The 20,296-nt window shown below is 40.8% G+C and overlaps 1 protein-coding gene across 1 annotated transcript in view; it reads left to right on the top strand.

Annotated features, from left to right (window-relative positions):
- Positions 1 to 20,296, top strand: part of LOC124789508 (acetylcholinesterase-like) — a 107,280-nt gene that overhangs the window by 61,094 nt on the left and 25,890 nt on the right. Inside the window, exons 6-7 of the mRNA XM_047256892.1 lie at positions 428 to 630; positions 14,294 to 14,444. Of these exons, the coding sequence (XP_047112848.1) occupies positions 428 to 630; positions 14,294 to 14,444 (354 nt within the window). The remainder of the gene's footprint in view (positions 1 to 427; positions 631 to 14,293; positions 14,445 to 20,296) is intronic.

Here is a 20,296-nt window from a genome sequence, read left to right as displayed (position 1 = left end):
TAGTTAGTATGCTACTAATTTTCTATTTTTTCCTTTTTATTTGTCAAGTACTTACCTTAGTTAATGTGTAGAACGTAAGATGTTAATCATGTCATGCAGTAGTTATATCGTGAAAATTTCTTCCTTTCTGTAATTTGAGGATTATGCCTTATCAGAGTCTCGATGATCCACCAAAATACTTTTGCATCAGGTCGAGGTTATACATTATGTGCAGGAGTCAGATCACACGATTTATTTTTTACTGATTCACTTTCCTCTTAACAAGTGATTACATGTTACTATCCCTACAAATAGCGTCCATTGATGCCTACTTTCAGAAGGAGAGTAACAAGGTGAATAAGTCACAGAGCTTCTGTTTGACTGCAATACCTATGGCACACCTCTCAGCGCCGACACTAACTGAAATGTGTAATACGTCCTTTTGCAGGTCTGTTCTCAAGAGCTATTATTCAGAGTAGTAACTTCGTCGTCGCAAATCCATTCTCAACAACAAATGCCCGGACTCATTCTTTCAAACTAGGAGCCATCCTCGGCTACGAAACCAACAATTCACAACAGCTGATCGACTTTCTGCAGTCTGTGAACGTTACAGACCTTCTGGTAAACGACTCACTGATCCAGACAGATGTGGTAGGTAAAAACACAACTTTCTCCTTCTGCGTACTGCATGTGAGCAAAAGTGTGAACAAGATTTGACGTGTGATGGAAGGGGGAAACGGGGAGGGGGGACTTTGGGTCACGCGGAGACTGTTAAGGGGAAGTTCAACAGTTTTGTCGCAAACTTGTTTTGAGTTTCACGACAAGTAGCTTTAAAATGATAGCAGTTAATGTTTGTTATATCTTCTGGGTTTCTTCAAACTGATAACTGGTTGTAGACGACGAAATGTCTTGAGTCCCATGTGAATCATGGACCTTACAGAGACCGGGCTGACTGCTTGCATGAATAACGCAGATAACACGTGCTATCACAATTTAGTGGTATCTTCGAAGAGGTCTGTCTAATTCGTGGTTCCTAAAGAGAACCAACAACCTTTTTAGTAGTGTAGGGGAACTGTCTTTAAGACTGATGGATCTAGGTTTATACAGTGAGCCAACATGGTCTTACTGGTTTGGTACTGTGAGCTGTTGAAAACAAGGGACAGCTATTGTAGCATTTTCTGTGCTAAGACCATGCAGTTAGTGATGATGGTATCCTCTTACGTAAAATATTGTATCTTTCGGTGGAGTAGGTCGTCATAAGAAATACCAGCACTGGTACTTTAGAGCAAGGTGCGTGGAATGTTAAATCCTTTAATTTGGGAATGTAGGTTTAACAATTCGAACGGGAAATGGATAGGCCGAAGATATACATGGTGGGAATTAGTGGAGTGCGGAGGAAGAAAGAACGAGATTTTAGGTTTTGTGAGTACTGGATTATCAACACAAAATTGGATGGGGGTAATACAGTATTAACCCTAAACCTTAACAAGAAAATAGGAATACAAGTACATTGCTACGAAGAGCATTGTGAACCCGTTGTAGCCAAGATAAAGTTGAAACCAGTTCACATCACAGTGGTACAGGTTTGTATGCCAACTAGGTCTGCAGATGAAGAAACTAAAAGAATGGATGATAAGGCAAAGGATATTATTCAGGTAGTTACATGACATGAAAATTTAGTTTTGTGGGCGGCTTCAGTTCGGTAGTAGGAAGAGGAAGAGAGGGAAAAAGATATTTGGAGAACATGGACTGAGAAATGGAATGAAAGGGGAAGCCACCTTGTAGAATTTTAAACAGAGCGTACTTCAGTCATCATTAACACTTGCTTATAGAATCGTGTAACGAGGTTATATACGTGGATTACAGATTGATGATATAATGATAACGCAAAAATAACAAAACCAGATTTTAAAATGCAAGGGGCAGATGTGGACTCCGACTATAGTTTATTGTTTACGACCTGAAGATTGAAACTGAAGAAATTGCAGAAAGGTGAGAAATTAAGGAGATGGGCCTGGATAAATTGAAGGAACCAAGGGTTGTTGAGAGTTTTAGAGCGAGCGTTTGTTAACCTTGAACTGAAACTGTTGCTAAGAGTATATAGAATACGATTTGGTAGCCCTGAGGGATGAAGTAGGAAAGAAGCAGGGAATTACATAGATAAAAAAAACAAGTACTAATTTAAAATCTTGGATACCTCAGGGGAGACCGAATGTAACTGAGGAAAAGAGAAAATTTAAAAACAAAACAAACGGAGTTGCCGAAAGGGAATACAGATATGTAGAAAATGTAACTGGCAGAAACTGAAAAATAGCTCTGTACTGATTTGGTAGAAGACAAATGCAAGGCTGTACAACAGAGAGTAATTAGGAGAAGAATAGGAAAATTACAGAGGTCGTTATCGAAAAGGGAAGCTACTGAATGAATAACAAGAGCTTAGATGGCAAACCGTTACTAAGCAAACAAGGTAAAGCTGATTGGTGAAAGGAATACATAGAGGGTCTGTGTAAGAGAACGAAATTGAGGACGAATATTAAAGAGCAGAAGAGATGGCTGGAGACCTGATATATGACATTTGCGAAAAAAATCAGCAGAACACTGAAGGACATAGCTGCAAAAACAGTGCACCTGATGTAGACAAGGTACCCTCTGAATTACTGAGACCGCTGGGAGAGCTAGCCACGTCAAAAAAATTCCAACTCGTGTGTAAGACATAGGGGACAGGCGAAATACCCTCACACTTCAGAAAGAATGTAAGAATTCCAATCCCACTAAAGACAGGTGCTGACAGGTGTGAATACTACTGACTGTCAGTTTAATAAGTCGTGTTTGTAAAATAATAACACGTACTATTTACAGAAGAATGGAGAAACCAGTAGAGTCAGATCTTGGAGTAGATCAGGAAAAATGTAGAAACACCTGAGGCAATAATCACCCTACGTCTATGGGCGCTTATGACCTCAGCTGTTTTGCACGCCAAAGCAACAACAAACTAACAAATCTTACGTGTAATAAGTCGATGAAAAGCAAACCTACGTTTATAGAATTTGAAAATGTAGACAGTTTTTGACAGTGTTTACCGGAGTACACTCTTTGAAGTTCTGAAGATGGCAGCGATAAAATAACTTTGCCCAAAGGGTATTTGCTACTTGTGCGGAAATCAGACTGCAGTTACAAGAGGGGAGTGATACAGTGTTGTAGCCTATTCCAGACGTTACTCCATCTATACACTGACCTAGCCATGAAGGAAACCAAAGATATATTTGGGAAGGAATTAAAGTTCATGCAGAATAAATAAAAACTGAACGTTTCGCTAATGGCAATATAATTCTGCCAGCAATGACTAAGGGCTCTGAACGGAATGAACAATGGCTTGAAAACAGGTTACAAGATGAAAATCGTAAAAAATAAATTAAGCTAATGGAATGTAGATGAAGTAGAGCCGGCAATGTTGAGGGAATTAGTTTGGGAAATGGAACAATAAAATTAGTAGATGAGTTTTGATTTCGGGCTGCAGAAAATTGATGATGGCAAATGCAGGGAAAATATAAAATGCAGACAGGAAATAACAAGAAAAAGCATCTCTGATTAGTAGAAATTTGTTCACATCTATTACAAATGTGGAAGCTAGGAAGTCTTTTCTGGAGATTTTTTTCAGGAGGGAAGTCTTGTACGAATGTGGACGTGAACGACAGGCAATTACGACAAGAAGAGAAAAAAAGGTTCTGAATTACAGTGCTGTAAATGAGCGCTGCAGTTGAAATGGGTAGATCTAATAACTTAGGAGGATATACTGAAACGAATTTGGAAGAAAGAAATTTACGACGTAACTTGTGTAGAAGAAGGGGTCCTTTGATAGGCCACAACTTAGGCGTCAAGTGATTCTTATTTTGGTAACGGGACGAAGAGTATGGGGTAAAACTTGTAGAAGGAGACCAAGGCTTGAATATTGTGAGCGGGCATGTAGACTGAGAGATGAAGAAGATTGCACAAAATAGACCAGCATGGAGAACTACATCAAACCAGAACAACAGCAACATTATCATGAGAGATGCTGCAAATCTATATTTAAAGAAAGTATTTATTTTAATAGTATCAGCAGCAAATTGTCACAAATTTCAATCATTTAATTGTAGCATTCGTATCTATAAATGGAAATAAATCATTAATATAAGTCTCTATACAAGTGAGTAACACATTTAGAAAATATCAAAAATGTAATGTTCTTAATGTTATCACTGATCAGTCATTAGTTTTTAAAAGTCAACAATTATAGTGAAATATCCCATTCATCACATGTAAAATAATGAGAAAAGCAGCATACAACACATGTAAGTGTGGTGAGCTGCTAAGTTGGTCTTCCTCCAGGTGGGGCTGGGCCTACCAAGCCATATCTTCAAAATGCTTGAAGTACACAGAATTCTTGAAGTCACAGTGAAGACACTCGTTGTAATTTTTTTTTTTTTGAGGTTCCTGTCAAATACAGTCTATAACATTTTCACAACCAGTGTGAATGCTACCACTTGAAATGCATTGAGGAACTTTTATGACATTCCAATCCATTCCACTCCATGCCACTGCATGGTGGCCAACATTCTCCCAGGTACATATGGCCAGCTACTGGTTTTAGAATACTGTTTTCAGAGCCACGTAGTTTAAGAACAATGCATTAATGCCGAAATACATTGAACATATAAGCTGACAGCTACTAGCTTTCCAGCGCAGTTTTGATATCTTGTATCCGACAGACAGTGTCAAGTAGCGGCGTATAAAAGGACAGCTTTTGGTGTTACAATACTCTTTGAAAATCCAGTATGTGAGACCCACTAACAAGTTGTGGCTCATACACTGTCATAGTCTTCTCTTAGAATACTATATGAGCTATGAATATGTATTTGTTTCAGTCAAGTGTCACTGCATCGCCTGCCTAGCATTGTAATTTCCACTGTATGACAGAATGAAAATGAGCGTATGTCATCGTTGGCAGGGAGGCCCCATCTGGGGAAGTTCGGCCTCCAAGTGCAAGTCTTATTTCAGTCAACGCCACATTGGGTGACTTGCGCGCCCGTGATAAGAATGAAATGATGATGAGGACAACACAACACCCATTCCCCGAGCAGAGAAATTCTCCAAGCCGGCCGGGAATCGAACCCGGGCCCATTTGCGTGCCAAGCGACCACGTTACGTCCCAGCTAAGCAGGCGTATTGTGACTGAATAAGTTAGCATTATTAGCAGAAGATGAGGAAGGTTGTCTACTGCCAGATACACCGGCATGGAGTTGCTATAATATTGTTTTTCTTGTTTGGCTTTGAAAGTGGATAGCTGAAACTATAGATACCTCGTTTCGTACCTATATATGCACCTCTTTGCGTCTGAAACATTGTCCACCACGTCTTTGGCCATGTTGTATTCCTCTGCCCGAAAATGGCGCTTGGTCAGTTCGTATGCCTTTGGTTATGTTGTGTGTTTGCATCTCATATTCAGAGCTTTGTGAACAGAATGTGGTATCATTTAGCTATTGATTATGGTACGTACAGTATTTACTGAGTCTTACAGAGAGGTTTGGCACCATAGTACCACTCGGCAAAAGCCACAAACGTCTCTGGAAGTTCTTCTTTAACATACCCTCATTTAGGCCTAAAATAATCACTGCCTGCTTAGCATGTTATCGTAAATGACATGTACTTTGTACAGTTAAAGAACAATTCAGACGCGGAATTACCACTGTGGCACATAATTTGAAAGTTCACTGCTGCGCTTTAGGTAGCAACTGTAAATTATAAATTAATTAGGTTCTATCAGTAGGGACAGAAAGTTGGCTGAAACCACACGTAAACAGTAATGAAATCCTAAACTCAGATTGGAATGTATACCGCAGAGACAGGCTGGACAGTGAAGGGGGAAGCGTATTTATAGCGATAAGAAGTGCAATAGTATCGAAGGAAATTGACGGAGAACCGAAATGTGAAATAATTTGGGTGAAGGTCATGGTTAAAGCAGGCTCAGACATGGTAACTGGATGTCTCTATAGGCCCCCTGCCTCAGAAGCTGTTGTGGCTGAGCACCTGAAGGATAATTTGGAAAATATTTCGAGTAGATCAGTTGTAGAATTTTGGAACACCTATTATGGTCGAGTATAATGACTTTTCTGGAGACTAGAAATCTACTCTGTAGGAATCACCATGGGTTTCGAAAAAGACGGTCGTGTGAAACCCTGCTCGAGCTATTCGTCCACGAGACTCAGAGGGCCATAGACACGGGCTCACTGGTAGATGCCGTGTTTCTTGACTTCCGCAAGGCGTTCGATACAATTACCCACAGTCGTTTAATGAACAGAGTAAGAGCATATGGACTATCAGACCAATTGTGTGATTGGATTGAAGAGTTCCTAGATAACAGAACGCAGCATGTCTTTCTCAATGGAGAGAAGTCTTCCGAAGTAAGAGTGATTTCAGGTGTGCCGCAGGGGAGTGTCATAGGACCGTTGCTATTAACAGTATACATAAATGACCTTGTGGATGACATCGGAAGTTCACTGAGGCTTGTTGGAGATGATGCTGTGGTATATCGAGAGGTTGTAACAATGGAAAATTGTACTGAAATTCAGGAGGGTCTGCAGCGAATTGACGCAGGGTGCAGGGAATGGCAACTGAATCTGAATGTAGACGAGTGTTATGTGCTGCGAATACACAGAAAGATAGATCCCTTATCATTTAGCTACAAAATAGCAGGTCAGCAACTGGAAGCAGTTAATTCCATAAATTATCTGGGAGTACGCATTAGGAGTGATTTAAAATGGAATGATCATATAAAGTTGATCGTCGGTAAAGCAGATGCCAGACTGAGATTCATTGGAAGAATCCTAAGGAAATGCAATCCGAAAACAAAAGAAGTAGGTTACAGTCGGCTTGTTCGCCCACTGCTTGAATACTGCTCAGCAGTGTGGGATCCGTACCAGATAGGGTTGACAGAAGAGATAAAGAAGATCCAACGGAGAGCAGTGCGCTTCGTTACAGGATCATTTAGTAATCGCGAAAGCGTTACGGAGATGATAGATAAACTCCAGTGGAAGACTCTGTAGGAGAGACGCTCAGTAGCTCGGTACGGGCTTTTGTTAAAGTTTCGAGAACATACCTTCACCGAAGAGTCAAGCAGTATATTGCTCCCTCCTACGTATATCTCGCGATGAGACCATGAGGATAAAATCAGAGAGATTACAGCCCACCAGAAGCATACCGACAATCCTTCTTTCCACGAACAATACGAGACTGGAATAGAAGGGAGAACCGATAGAGGTACTCAAGGTACCCTCCGCCACACACCGTCAGGTGGCTTGCGGAGTATGGATGTGGATGTAGATGTAGATGTAGGTGACAATAATTGTGACTGACTAACTGTTTATGTCACCTAACACTACTGTAAAGTATCCAGTCTGGCCATCCTTGCTGCTGTGTGTTAGGCACCAATATGTTTAGCATGTAAGTCACGACTGGAAAATGGTTACCTGAGTGCAGACCACTGACACTTCTCATTGGGCAGTGTGCGAAGGCTGGAGAGATGCACAGTTATATGTCTCCAATTTTAAACGATTTGATGCTCCTGGTTTATGTGGCTAGATCCTCCAAAAAATGACGATCTTCGTGAGATTAAATTTATTGCAGGAGTTGTTATTCTCGTAAGCGTTAATAAGACTCCTCGCCTCTATCCCTATCCACCAGCTAACAAAAAATCGCTGTATCAGTGCATGTGCAACATAGATTTACAATATGGTCCCTCACCTTCCCCAGCATGAAGTTGTAGATACATTGGCTCTCATGAAATTCACCCTCAGTTCTCCCACTCTTACACCATTATCGAGATTTTAACACAGAGATTGTTGTTTGGGTTTCTGAACCCACCAATTAAGGGTCTCGTAAAGTCATCACAAGTGTATCAATTAAACAGAGGACACTGTCCACACATCAACACTTCAAGAGGGTCGTTTATTGCTGTTGACCACTTGGTATACTCTCGATACTTCGCACACACTCTGAATGGGGTGTGATCAATGGCTTGTATTCAAATGACCATTTCCTGATCTGTACTCACCTGCCAAACAGATTGAAACCCAAAAGACAGGAGACAATTTGGGTGCTCAGTAAGGAAGGCTGGATGCTTTACATCCAACTTTTACGTTTATGCACTGTGGCAGTGTCTAAGGATGGGTCCATCATATTACCAAGTCTATTCAACACGCCACTGAAACATCCATTTCACAGGTTCTATCGAGGCTGCTTGCTTTACGATTGTCCATCTACTTCTGGAATATTGTTGTGCATTGTGGGATAAGCGTCAAATTGGACATCAAAAGAGTTAAAAAATGGGCAGGTCGTTTTGTATCACTGCGAAAAAAGGGAAAGAGCACCAGAGATATGATATGCGAACTGAGCTGGGAATCATTCAAACAAAAGACTTTCTCGTTGTGGCAGAAACTTCTCTCCTCAGAGCGTGAAAATATTTTGTTAGTGCAGATCTGCACAGGGAGAAATGATCATCACAATAAAACGACGTAAGTCAGGGCTCGCTCGGAACGATTTAAGTATTCGTTTTCCCCCACGCTGTTCGAGAGGGAAACTGTAGAGAAATAGCTTCAAGGTGGTTCGATGAATCCTCTACCAGGCAGAGTAACCATGTAGTTGCAGATGTAGATACTTACAGGTCGGCTAAAATGGCAGCCTTTCATTTGGTGGTGCTATGGAGGTCACTCAGAAGTCCAATCCAGGCAAATTGCTGACTGTAGGTTCAACGGACGGTCAACTGCAAAGAACTTCGCAGCCTTTCGGGCGACAAAGGTGAAATGTAACCTAATTATTAGAAATGGCAAGAAATAATCGTGGAAAAACTTCCTGAACATCATAAACTGTTCCACTGAAAGTTCAGTCGTATGGAAGGTCATTTGCAGGATTTCTAGTAGAGGTGGGAGAACCAAAGTGGCTGTTGCAATGGGGACCGGAAGTCTCCAGACCAACCCGCGAAACTTTACTCAGATCATGGCGCAATATTTTGTCAGAGTTAAGGCTCCGGCAAACGATCAAACAATTTGTCAACTTCACTACGTTTGCCAAACATGTAACCATGTACTGTTTGTTACAGTATTCCTAAAGTGAAAAAACTTAGCTCTGACGATGACATGTAGGCAGGTGTCGGAAGATTTTAGAATTCTGATATGTTCTGAAGCGGAATCTTATGGAATACCACTTGACAGTGGCCTAAAGGCGTAAACTGCGAAACTGGAGTAAAACTAATAATTTTCTACAGCCAACGGCGAACATCATGTCCTTCAAAAACGTGCACGGTGAAGTTTGAAAAATTTGTCAAACATAGACCGTATTGTGGCTACGAAGTCATTCGCGACGTATTTCTTGAATCAAAATCTCTCGGTGTACATGCCGGTGTACATGCCTCGTCAATTCGTAGACCGTATTGGACGCATTTACCAGAAAGTTTTACTGACCGAAAATCTGGCAAGATGGGGAACGGTGTTTGTGTTGATGCTACGACAAAATGGTCCAAATGGCTCTGAGCACTATGGGACTTAACATCTGTGGTCATCAGTCCCCTAGAACTTAGAACTACTTAAACCTAACTAACCTAAGGACATCACAAACATCCATGCCCGAGGCAGGATTCGAAGCTGCGACTGTAGCAGTCGCGCGGTTCCGGACTGAGCGCCTAGAACCGCTAGACCACCGCGGCCGGCGATGCTACGACATATAGGTTTCGTGTAGACTGTTATATTACATGTTATCCCACTGTATCGTGAGTTTCCACAACTATGGAAAGCACAAGCGGGGATAAAAACAATATAGCACCGCAAGTACCAAAATGGCAGAGGTGTCACATCATTCCAAGTCATATACTACGCTGGAACAGACTAAAGAAGAAAATCGGCTTCTATACATAACATACAAGTAGGAGTGCAATAAAATAAAATAAAAAATAAAGTTCTCCGACTCTTGAAGGACGATGTACGTTATCCCATATTTGCCCAAATTACGGTATTTTAATGAACAGTTATTAGTGGACCAACAGCAGAGAATAAATTTTCGAATACTTGTGTCCTCTGTTGCAATGTGAGGGCGAAGTCATTCTAAACAATTTACTGAAAGTTTCACTGTCCATTCGCAGAAAATTGATTTTATCATCAGGTTCCAAGTGTCATACTTCCATGATCAGGTGCCAGTGCTTATATTTGTGTCTCTTTTCAGATCTCTCATTTTAAGCAATTCCCTTCAGCAGCATTTGGTTTTCCTCTTCTTCTTCTTTAAACACAGTGCCAGAGTGTAAGAAATTCTTTATCTGCATTTGTAGCCATTGCCACTAATTTCGAGTTACATCATACAAAAAATCGTCTGCTTCAAAAGTGAGATTACAATGACACATATTGTTGTTATATAAACAGGCTTATTTTACAAATCCATGGCTGAGTAGGAGGAAACTTGGCAAACAAGTTTGTTCGTATACGAGGGTCTTTTCAGTCACTGCCATTCAGATTCCAGCTTTCCGACGCCTCAGGATGGCCTCTAAGATGGTGGTGGTGGGGTTGGGGGAGGAGGGGGTTGGGGAAGGGGAGGAAGGTAAGACTTCAGTTCTACCAATGATGAAGGGGACAACTGCTGTGTTCTATTATGGAATGCTACGGAACCTCATAGTGCGAAGCAAATAAACCCTCCTCACTTTTTATTACTGCATATGGACCGTAGGAGACATTGCAGACTCGTGAAGTGAGGCAATTTTAATCCCAATTTTAAACACCGAGAAGGACCCTAAATGCTCTATTATTTCTCGTAGTGTTACCATCACTGTCTGCCTTGGGAAGGCCTTGCACCATATGGTCAGTCTCCACCTTGTGTGGACAGACAGTTACCTCGTCGCCTCCAGAGCCCGTCAACAGATATCACGCTACCTTTGATAACATACGAGTCGAATTTTTTTATATGAAGACGGACTGTGATACCACTTGGAGGCACAATATCCTCAGTAGCTCCAAGAATGTTGCTTTCGAGGACTCTTACAGCCTTTGTATGGTCACTCCTCTCACTAGGAGTCAGTGAAGTAAAGTGGAAAGCAAACAAGGATTTCTGGCCAAATCAATATAGGATAATATCAACAGCAGCAGAAAGTGGTATGACGGGAGTAGGATTCATTATGAAGAGGAAGAGTGTGTGCTACTATTAACAGTTCAGTGATAGGGTTGTTCTTATCAGAACCGAAAGCAAACCAACACCGACAGCGAGAATTCAGGTATACATACCGACGTCGCAAGCTGAACATGGATTGAAAATGTGTACGAGGATATTGAAAGGGTAATACAGTATGCAAAGGGATATGTAAATGGCGACCACTGTGGCCGAGTGGCTCTAGGCGCTTCAGTCCGGAACCGCGCTGCTGCTACGGTCGAAGGTTCGAATCCTGCCTTGGAGATGGATATGTGTGCTGTCCTTATAATAGTTAAGCTTAAGTAGTTCTAAGTCTAGGGGACTGATGACCTCAGATGTTAAATAACATAGTGCTTAGAGCCATTTGAACCATGTGGATAAGTAAATCTAATAGTCATGGGAGACTGGAATGTAGTTGTAGGGGAAGGAGCAGAAGAAAATGTTGCAGGAGAATATGCGTTTGGGACAAGGAATGAGAGAGGAGAAAGACTAATTGAATTCTGTAAAAAGTTTCAGCTAGTAATTGCGAATACTCTCTTCAAGAATCACAAGAGGAAGAAGTATACTAGGAAAAGGCAAGGTGACAGGGGAAGATATCCGTTAGATTACACCATGGTCAGACAGTAATTTCGAAATCAGATACCGGAATGTAAGGCGTACCCAGGAGCAGGCATAGTCTCAGATCACAATGTAATAGTGATGAAGAAATGGCTGAAGTTAACTATATTAGTCAGAAAGAATCAATATGTAAAGAAGTGGGATACGGAAGTACTAAGGAATGACGAGATACGGTTGAAGTTCTCTAAGGCTATAGATACAGCAATACGGAATTGCTCAGCAGGCAGTACAGTTGAAGAGGAATGGACATCTCTAAAAAGGGCCATCACAGAAGCAGGGAAGGAAAACATAGGTACAAGGAGGTAGCTGCGAAGGAACCATAGGTAACAAAAGAACACTTCAACTGATCGATGAGAGGAGGAAGTTCAAAAATGTTTCTAGAAACTCAGGAATAGAGAAATACAAGTCGGTGAGGAATGAAATAAATAGCAAGTGCAGGTAGGATGAGACTAAATAGCTCTAGGGAAAATCTGAAGACATGAAAAGGCAATGAGAGTTTTGACAGACTCAGCATACAGAAAAATCAAAACAACCTTCGGTGACATTGAAAGCAAGGGTGACAATATTAAGAGTGCAACGGGAATTCCACTGTTAAATGCAGAGGAGAGAGCGGATAAGTTGAAACAATATGAGGGGCAAGATTTGTCAGATGTCATAGAAGAAGATACAAGAGTCGATTTAGAAGAGGAAGGGGATCCGGTATTATTATCAAAATTCAAAAGAGTTTTGGAGGACTTAAGATAAATAAGGCTAAAGGGATAGATAACATTCCATCAGAATTTCTAAAATCATTGGGGGAAGTGGCAACAAAACGACTATTCAAACTAGTGTCTAGAATGTATGAGTCTGGCGTCATTCCATCTGACTCTCGGAAAAGCATCATCCACACAATCCGAAGACGGCAAGAGCTGACAAGGGCGAGAATTACCGCACAATCAGATTAACAGCTCATGCATCCAAGGTTCTTGCAAGAATAATATACAAAAGAATGGAAAAGAAAATTGAGGATGCGCTAGATGACAATCAGTTTGGCTTTAGGAAAGGTAAAGGCATGAGAGACCCAATTATGTCGTTGCGGTTAATAATGGAAGGAACACTAAAGAAAAATCAAGACACGTTCATAGGATTTGTCGATCTGGAAAAAGCTCTGGGGCAAATGATGTGTCTTCATAGCAATAAGTTCCTCGTCAGCTAAAATTTCCTTAGTGTCCTATAATGTTACAACAATTTCACCCTCAGAGATAATGTTACAACAAATTCAAGAAAATCTGCTTCCCTCTTAGTTGCAAGGGAAGATTGTATCTCCGCGCTGGGTATCAGCGCCCGCGGAAATTCGGATAAATAATCAAGCAGACCAAGCAGTGAAAGGGATTTACAGGGGACAAAACGTGGTGCAATTTCCCTTCCCCTGCAGTCATTCTACTGTTGACTCAGAGCCGTGACACGGTGGGAGGATAAATGGCGGGCGGTGAGTACACTTTGCATCGCGGTGAGACAGCAGATGCAAATTTAAGTGGAGACCTGTTCTCTAGCTTATGTGATGACCAGTCAAGTGTGATAAACCTTGACAATTTTGTGATAATTCTAGGTTCCAGTTTAAGATTTAGCCTGGAGAGCTTAGTTTGCTTCAGAGTGGTTGGCTCATCTTTTATATTTCAGAAATCGGTCTGAAAGAGCTGTCTGTTGTATTATTTTAATTCTTCCCACAACTTTTTCCTCTCTACTGTAAGCCTTAGTTCTGAAAAATAAATATTCTTTGTAACTGAAAATGATTTGTAAGTGATCGAAGTAGTAATAACTTATGGAAATTAAAATTCTGTGTCTGCTCCATCCGAATTGTAACTGTTGTACTTGTGTAGCATGACTGCTTTTGTCTTGGTCAATACAAGACTAATACAAAATTCGAACGGACAATATTTCTGTGGGTGTGGTGGGTTAGAATGGAATTTTGGCTTATGGAGATCATAATTTTACTTTCTACGACACACAGGGGTGGCAGCTACTTTCCCACGTCAAATTTGAAATAATAATAGCTCAGTGATCAAATAATTTTCTCGGGTCACAGCATCTATTGCTAGACACGTTATGGTAACAACGGTTCCTTTATTTCTTTAATTAATATTTCCATTGGAACAGTGTGTATCACTTCACTGTGCACTTTGCGATCTCTTGTCCCACAGTGCTCATTGCTTGTGCTGTTTGTTTTCTCTGTGCAAAAATAACAAGTACATGGTGACCGCCAGCAAATAAAACAACTGTAGCCAACGTGAAAAATACTTAACCAGCATCTGACTTGTCAAAATTCACTTATAATTAGATTCATGTAACAATCCTCTCAATAAACATGCCTTTTATCACTAGGCATTTGTTCCACAAGATACAAACGATTAATGCTGTGAACATCGCGAAGTACCATTTATTTCTAAGCAAAGATGTGGTAGCTACACCACTTAAAAGGCTGTAAGTGTGACTCATGTCTTCATTTTATGCATTTTAGGAAAAGAAGCAAGTTATACACCGTCCATGGGAACCAAATATCGAGCCAGACGTGGAGGGTGCTATAGTTACTGAGTCCCCTAATCAGATGCTCATAGACGGCCGTTTCAACAACGTGCCAATCATGTTGGGCACTGTTTCTGCCGAAATTGGTACGTATTTCGTGTTTGCCCCATCCGAGTTGAAGCTGCTTCACTTGTGCTGCATGACAGGTTTTTCTAGGTCAGTACAAGGTTAGTACAAAATTCAAACAGGAAATTTTTCGGCGAAACTTTCTGTAACTTATTTGCTTCTTCCATTATTTGACAGCTGACTCTTGTTAATCTTATGGTCACGGCATTTGTATCAGAGTTAGTGGCTTATTACGTAAATGTATAGAATCTAAAATCTGAACTGAAAAAGATACTATAAGGTAATGCATTTTTAGTCAATCGTTGTTTCTTACCCCACTCCAACCCTTGACTCACCACCATCCTCTGCCCCAAATATTATAGTCCTCAGCTTTACATGACACAGTATTAGAAATACATACAAACAGCTGGAATACACCTTGCTGAAGAATACTCTACATTAGTAATTTGAGTTTATTTGCTTCTACAGGAAAAACAGCAACACTATGTCTATCGGACCCATAATTTCAGAGCGCTGACTCAAATGTATCGTAGTTTAATTATAGACAAAATAACTAAGTTGTCTTTAAATTGTCCACGGTGCAGCAATTTTCTCAATAAATAACTATTTGATTTCCAGTTAATAAATCATAAGGTTATCTAGACCAGTCCACGTAAGATCGTAAGGTATGACACTCGCACATGGTAAAGAACAAGTGTACTGAAGAATATGTTATTTTGCCGAACATCTACCCAATGTTGCCGACAAAGAATCCCACACGAATCTTAACGTACCATTTTTCTGCGTCACTTAATTTTCTACAGATAATCACATCTGTTCCATTCCAAATATTAAAAAGCCTTGACAATTAATTCTAAGAGGAAGTAGTTAATTACTAAGAAATGTTTGGCTTCATTTTTTAATTCTGTCTATGAAACATAATAAATTGCAAATCCTACAGTCATATTGCTTGTTATCAATGCATTAAAGACGTATAATGATATAGGTTTGAGATTAGATAATGCATACTGCTATCACTTCTTTCAACATAGGAGTTTCATTATTTGATATGTTTTGCATATATTTATTGTTGCCTTGAGACTTACTGTCTATGTTTATGCAACAGATCCTATTTACAGTACTTTTTCTACTTGTTACATGTTATAATTGTTTGAAACTTGAGTTTCAGTGTTAAAATAATAACAGCGATTAACAAATTGTAAGAAATGATATGTAGTATTGGCAGTGTTAAATGAAAGGTTAGGTGTACATGTTTCAGCCAAAAAGAAAGAAAATTTAAATTTCATAAGAAGAAGAATGAATAGCAGTCAGACATGATTTTACGGTAGTAAAATGAGAAGAAAAACTTCAGAATCCAAGGTCTCCTTTAAAGCCTTAATTTTGAAAACCACCTTCGGATCTACACTGTACAGAATCAATTTGGCAGCATGATAGGTTTACAAGACAAATATAACAATGTACAAAACTAATTGTCCATATACTTGGAAAAGTACCATACCTTATCCTCTACAAATTCACATTATCATCTCCATCTGTGGTATATATCATGTCATATCATGCGTAAGCATCTGAAAATCAAGAAAATCACAGGATATCAGCATGTCAAATTTAAGATAAACCATATGTTCGAACATAAATATAGTTTGGCGAATTCAAGTGCTCATGCTCACACAAAAGAATACTACAGACCGGATACTGACTGCAGAAGATACTCATGATTCTGGCACAATGCTGTACAACCTGTCACTCTTAGTGTGGATGACTTTTTCCGAAAATCAGATGGTATGTCGCCAGACTCACACATTCTACACCAACGGAAATAATCGTATTGTTGCTACTTCTCCCAACGAGTTTAGAAATTCCGATGGAATACTGTCTATCCCTTCTGCCCTATTTGATTTTAAATCTTCCGAAGCTATTTTAAATTCTAATACTGGACCCCCAGTCTGTTCTGTATTGACTCCAGCCTTTTCTTCTGTCACTTCATCAGCCAAGTCTTCCCCCTCATAGAGACCTTCGATATACTCTTTCCTACTATTCGCTCTCTCCTCTGCTTGTTGCACCCTTATTGTTACCACCTTTCTTTTCATTTCACGGAAGGTGGTTTTTGTTTTTGTATATGTTGCGTCAGTCCTCCCGACAATCAGTTCTTTTTCGATTGCTTCACATTTTTCATGCAGCCGTTTTGCTTTAGCTTCCCTGCACTTCCCATTTATTTAATCACTATGTGATATGTACCTCTGTATTCCTAATTATCCCTGATCATTTTTCTACTTCCTTCTTTCATCAACCAACTGAAGTTTTTCTTCTGTTACCCATGGTTCCTTGACTGTTGCTTTCTTTGTAGCTTCTGTGAGTACCATTTTTAAAGATGTCCACTCTTCTTCAACTGAAACGCCTACTGAGCTATTCCTTATGGCAGTATTTATAGCCTTCGAGACTTCACGCGTATCTCTTCTTCCCTTAGTACTTACGTATCCCACATCTTGGCACGTTGATTCTCTCTGACTAGTCTCTTAAACTTCAGCCTGCTCTTCGTCGCTACTAAATTGTGAACTGAGTCTATATATGCTCCTGGGTGCCCTGGAGCATATATAGACTCAGTTCACAACTTACAACACAGTACCTGATTTCCGAATATCAGTCTGACCATGAAGTAATCTAGCTGACGTCTTCCCGTATCTTCTGGCCTTTTCCAAGTGTATCTCCTCCTCTTGTAGTTCTCGAACAGAGTATTCGATGTTACTGCGGAAATTTATTGCCGAACTCAATTAGTCTTTCTTTTGCACTACTCCTAGTACCAAGCCTATACTGTCCAACAATCCTTTCTTTTACTCCTTCCCCTACAACCGCATTCCATTCCCTATGACTATTAGATTTTCATCTGCCTTTCCGTGAAGGCCGGGTGGCCGAGCGGATCTAGGCGGTTCAATGTGGAACCGCGCGACCGCTACAGTCGCAGGTTCGAATCCTGCCTCGGGCATGGATGTGTGTGATGTCCTTAGGTTAGTTATGTTTAAGTAGTTCTAAGTTCTAGGGGACTGATGACCGCAGATGTTAAGTCCCATAGTGCTCAGAGCCATTTGAACCACTTTTTATCTTTCCGTACTGACTTACCTGTTCAGTATTATCAAATACATTCTCTACCTTTCCATCATCGGTTGCGACGCCACCATGTATACCTGAACTATCGTTGCCGGTGTTATTCTTCTGTCGATTCTGATGAGAACAACCCTATCACCGAACTGTTCGCAGTACCTCATCCGAGAGATAAATTTAACAATAACTTAGTTACTCTCTGCTGTAGAAATTCGCTATCTCATTACCATTATGTATTTCTGTTTAGTTTAGCACACATGTTGGTTAAACAGCTTTATTAGGAGGGCTGGTAACACTTGATTGTACAGAGGTTGAAAGCACTTCCCTCGCATGATTAGTAGCAGAACCTCTATTTATAACTCAGTACGGTACACAGTGGAGAGAATGACGAGTTTTCGTGTGCAGTAAGGCCAACGTAAAAAATGTGTTTTGTGCAGTTAAATGTTTCTACATGAACTCTGATTTATCTTAAAGTATTTCTGCACTGTGCTGTTATAGGCTGATTAGTAGTGAAGCTCTTAGTTTTAGCACTTTACACTACTTGATGGAGAGAATGTTGAGTTTTAGTATGTAGTAGACACGACGTAAAAGAAAGTGTTCCTTACACTGTTACAATGCTCTATGTGAGCTCTGATTTCTGTTATAGTATTTCTGTATTGTGCTCCCATCTCGTGGTAGTATGTTGAATGACGTATATGCTGTCTATGTAAGCTTCTAGACGTGAGTCTGATGATATAAAGCAGCAAGTATGAACCCAGTGCACACCCATATGTGTCAGTCATCTTGCACGGGCTCCGTCTGAGACTTGCTAGAGGGTCTCGTGCATCTGCAAAGGGGTTTGGGACCCCGCATCACGGAGGCATGGTAGATGCCAGCAGTAGTGGGTAGCAGCAGTGGCAGTACAATATCCAGGGGATGAGACGAGTTGGTGCGACGCACTGTGGCGTGGCATGGAACTCGCGCTTACTAGTTGGTGGATCGTTTCTGATAAAGACATCATAGTCAGTTCATTACATTCTACTACAATAGGAGGCACTGTGAGAATACATAAATAAGAACCTGGGTTGTGATATTCATGTCGGGTCTGCCGCCGTAACATATCGTCCTCTGGACAAAATATTTCGGCGATCCACCTGGCCGCCATCTTCAGGTGATAAAGTCGTCGCACTAACTCGCCGGCGATTTAAAAAGTAGAAACGAGAACCTGGCAACATGAGGACCACTCGAAAAGCCGATTTTGAAGAGGAGGTGCTGTAACGTGTTGCAGAGGACCCCACTACACGTACTCGACGTATTACACGTGAAATGGGCGTTGCGCATACTAGCGTGTGGCGAGTACTCAACGAACAATCACACCCATATCACGCAAAAAGGAATCTACGCAGTGCTTGTTACTGACTTTCTACAGTGGGTACTCCAACAATAGATTGATCGACCAGATGTCCTCGAAATCGTGCTGTTTACTGACAAGGCCTCATTTGATCGTAATGGTATATCGAACAGCAATATTAGCCATGTGTGGATGAGGAAAACCCTCACGCTGTAGTAGAGTCACACTATCAAGTACGTTGTGCTGTGAGTATTAGGGCCGGAATTGTTGGCGACAATCTCATTGGATTGGAGGATATAAAATGTAGGCTGGCAATGGCAAGGAAAGCGTTTCTGAAGAAGAGAAATTTGTTAACATCCAGTATTGATTTAAGTGTCAGGAAGTCATTTCTGAAAGTATTCGTATGGAGTGTAGCCATGTATGGAAATGAAACATGGACGATAAATAGTTTGGACAAGAAGAGAATAGAAGCTTTCGAAATGTGGTGCTACAGAAGAATGCTGAAGATTAGATGGGTAGATCACATAACTAATGAGGAAGTATTGAATAGGATTGGGGAGAAGAGAAGTTTGTGGCACAACTTGACCAGAAGAAGGGATCGGTTGGTAGGACATGTTCAGAGGCATCAAGGGATCACCTATTTAGTATTGAAGGGCAGCGTGGAGGGTAAAAATCGTAGAGGGAGACCAAGAGATGAATACATTAAGCAGATTCAGAAGGATGTAGGTTGCAGTAGGTACTGGGAGATGATATAGCTTGCACAGGATAGAGTAGCATGGAGAGCTGCATCAAACCAGTCTCAGGACTGAAGACCACAACAACAACAACAATCTCATTGGACCGCATCTTCTACTTGACCGTCTGAATGACCACCTGTACTTGAGGTTCGTGCAAAGAGTTCTACCTGAGTTGTCGGAGAACGTGCCATTGGCTGTTCGTGAGAGGATGTGGATACAGTATGACGTTGCACCGCCTTACTTCAGTGTGGACGTCCGTTGCTTTTTCAGTCGGTATTTCCTGGTCGCTGGATTGGAAAGGGAGGTCCTATTCCATGCCCTGCGAGGTTATTTGACTGAATCCTCTTGATGATTCCTTATGGAGGCATCTAAATTGTGTATTATGTGTATGAGACCTCAGTGCATACGGAGTTGAAATTAGTTCCCAGAATTGTAGCTGCCTGTGATATGATTCGAAACACATCAGGGATATATGTAAGAATGCGTCACAACCTTGTTCGCCGATGTCATGCTTGCATTGAAGTTGATGGCCGTCAGTTTCAGCATATTTTGTAAGATAAAATACAAACAGTACGTTTATTATGTTAATGATGGTATTTGCAGTCAACTGTAACTAGAGTAAATAAAAAAGTACACAGTAATATGATTTTATTTCTATTATCTCCTTAAGCTGCTTTCTTCGACCCCAGGTTCCCTATCTCAAATT

This window comes from Schistocerca piceifrons, chromosome 3, assembly GCF_021461385.2.
Source record: "Schistocerca piceifrons isolate TAMUIC-IGC-003096 chromosome 3, iqSchPice1.1, whole genome shotgun sequence".
NCBI lineage: Eukaryota > Metazoa > Arthropoda > Insecta > Orthoptera > Acrididae > Schistocerca > Schistocerca piceifrons.
This window is presented reverse-complemented; position numbering and strand designations above follow the sequence as displayed.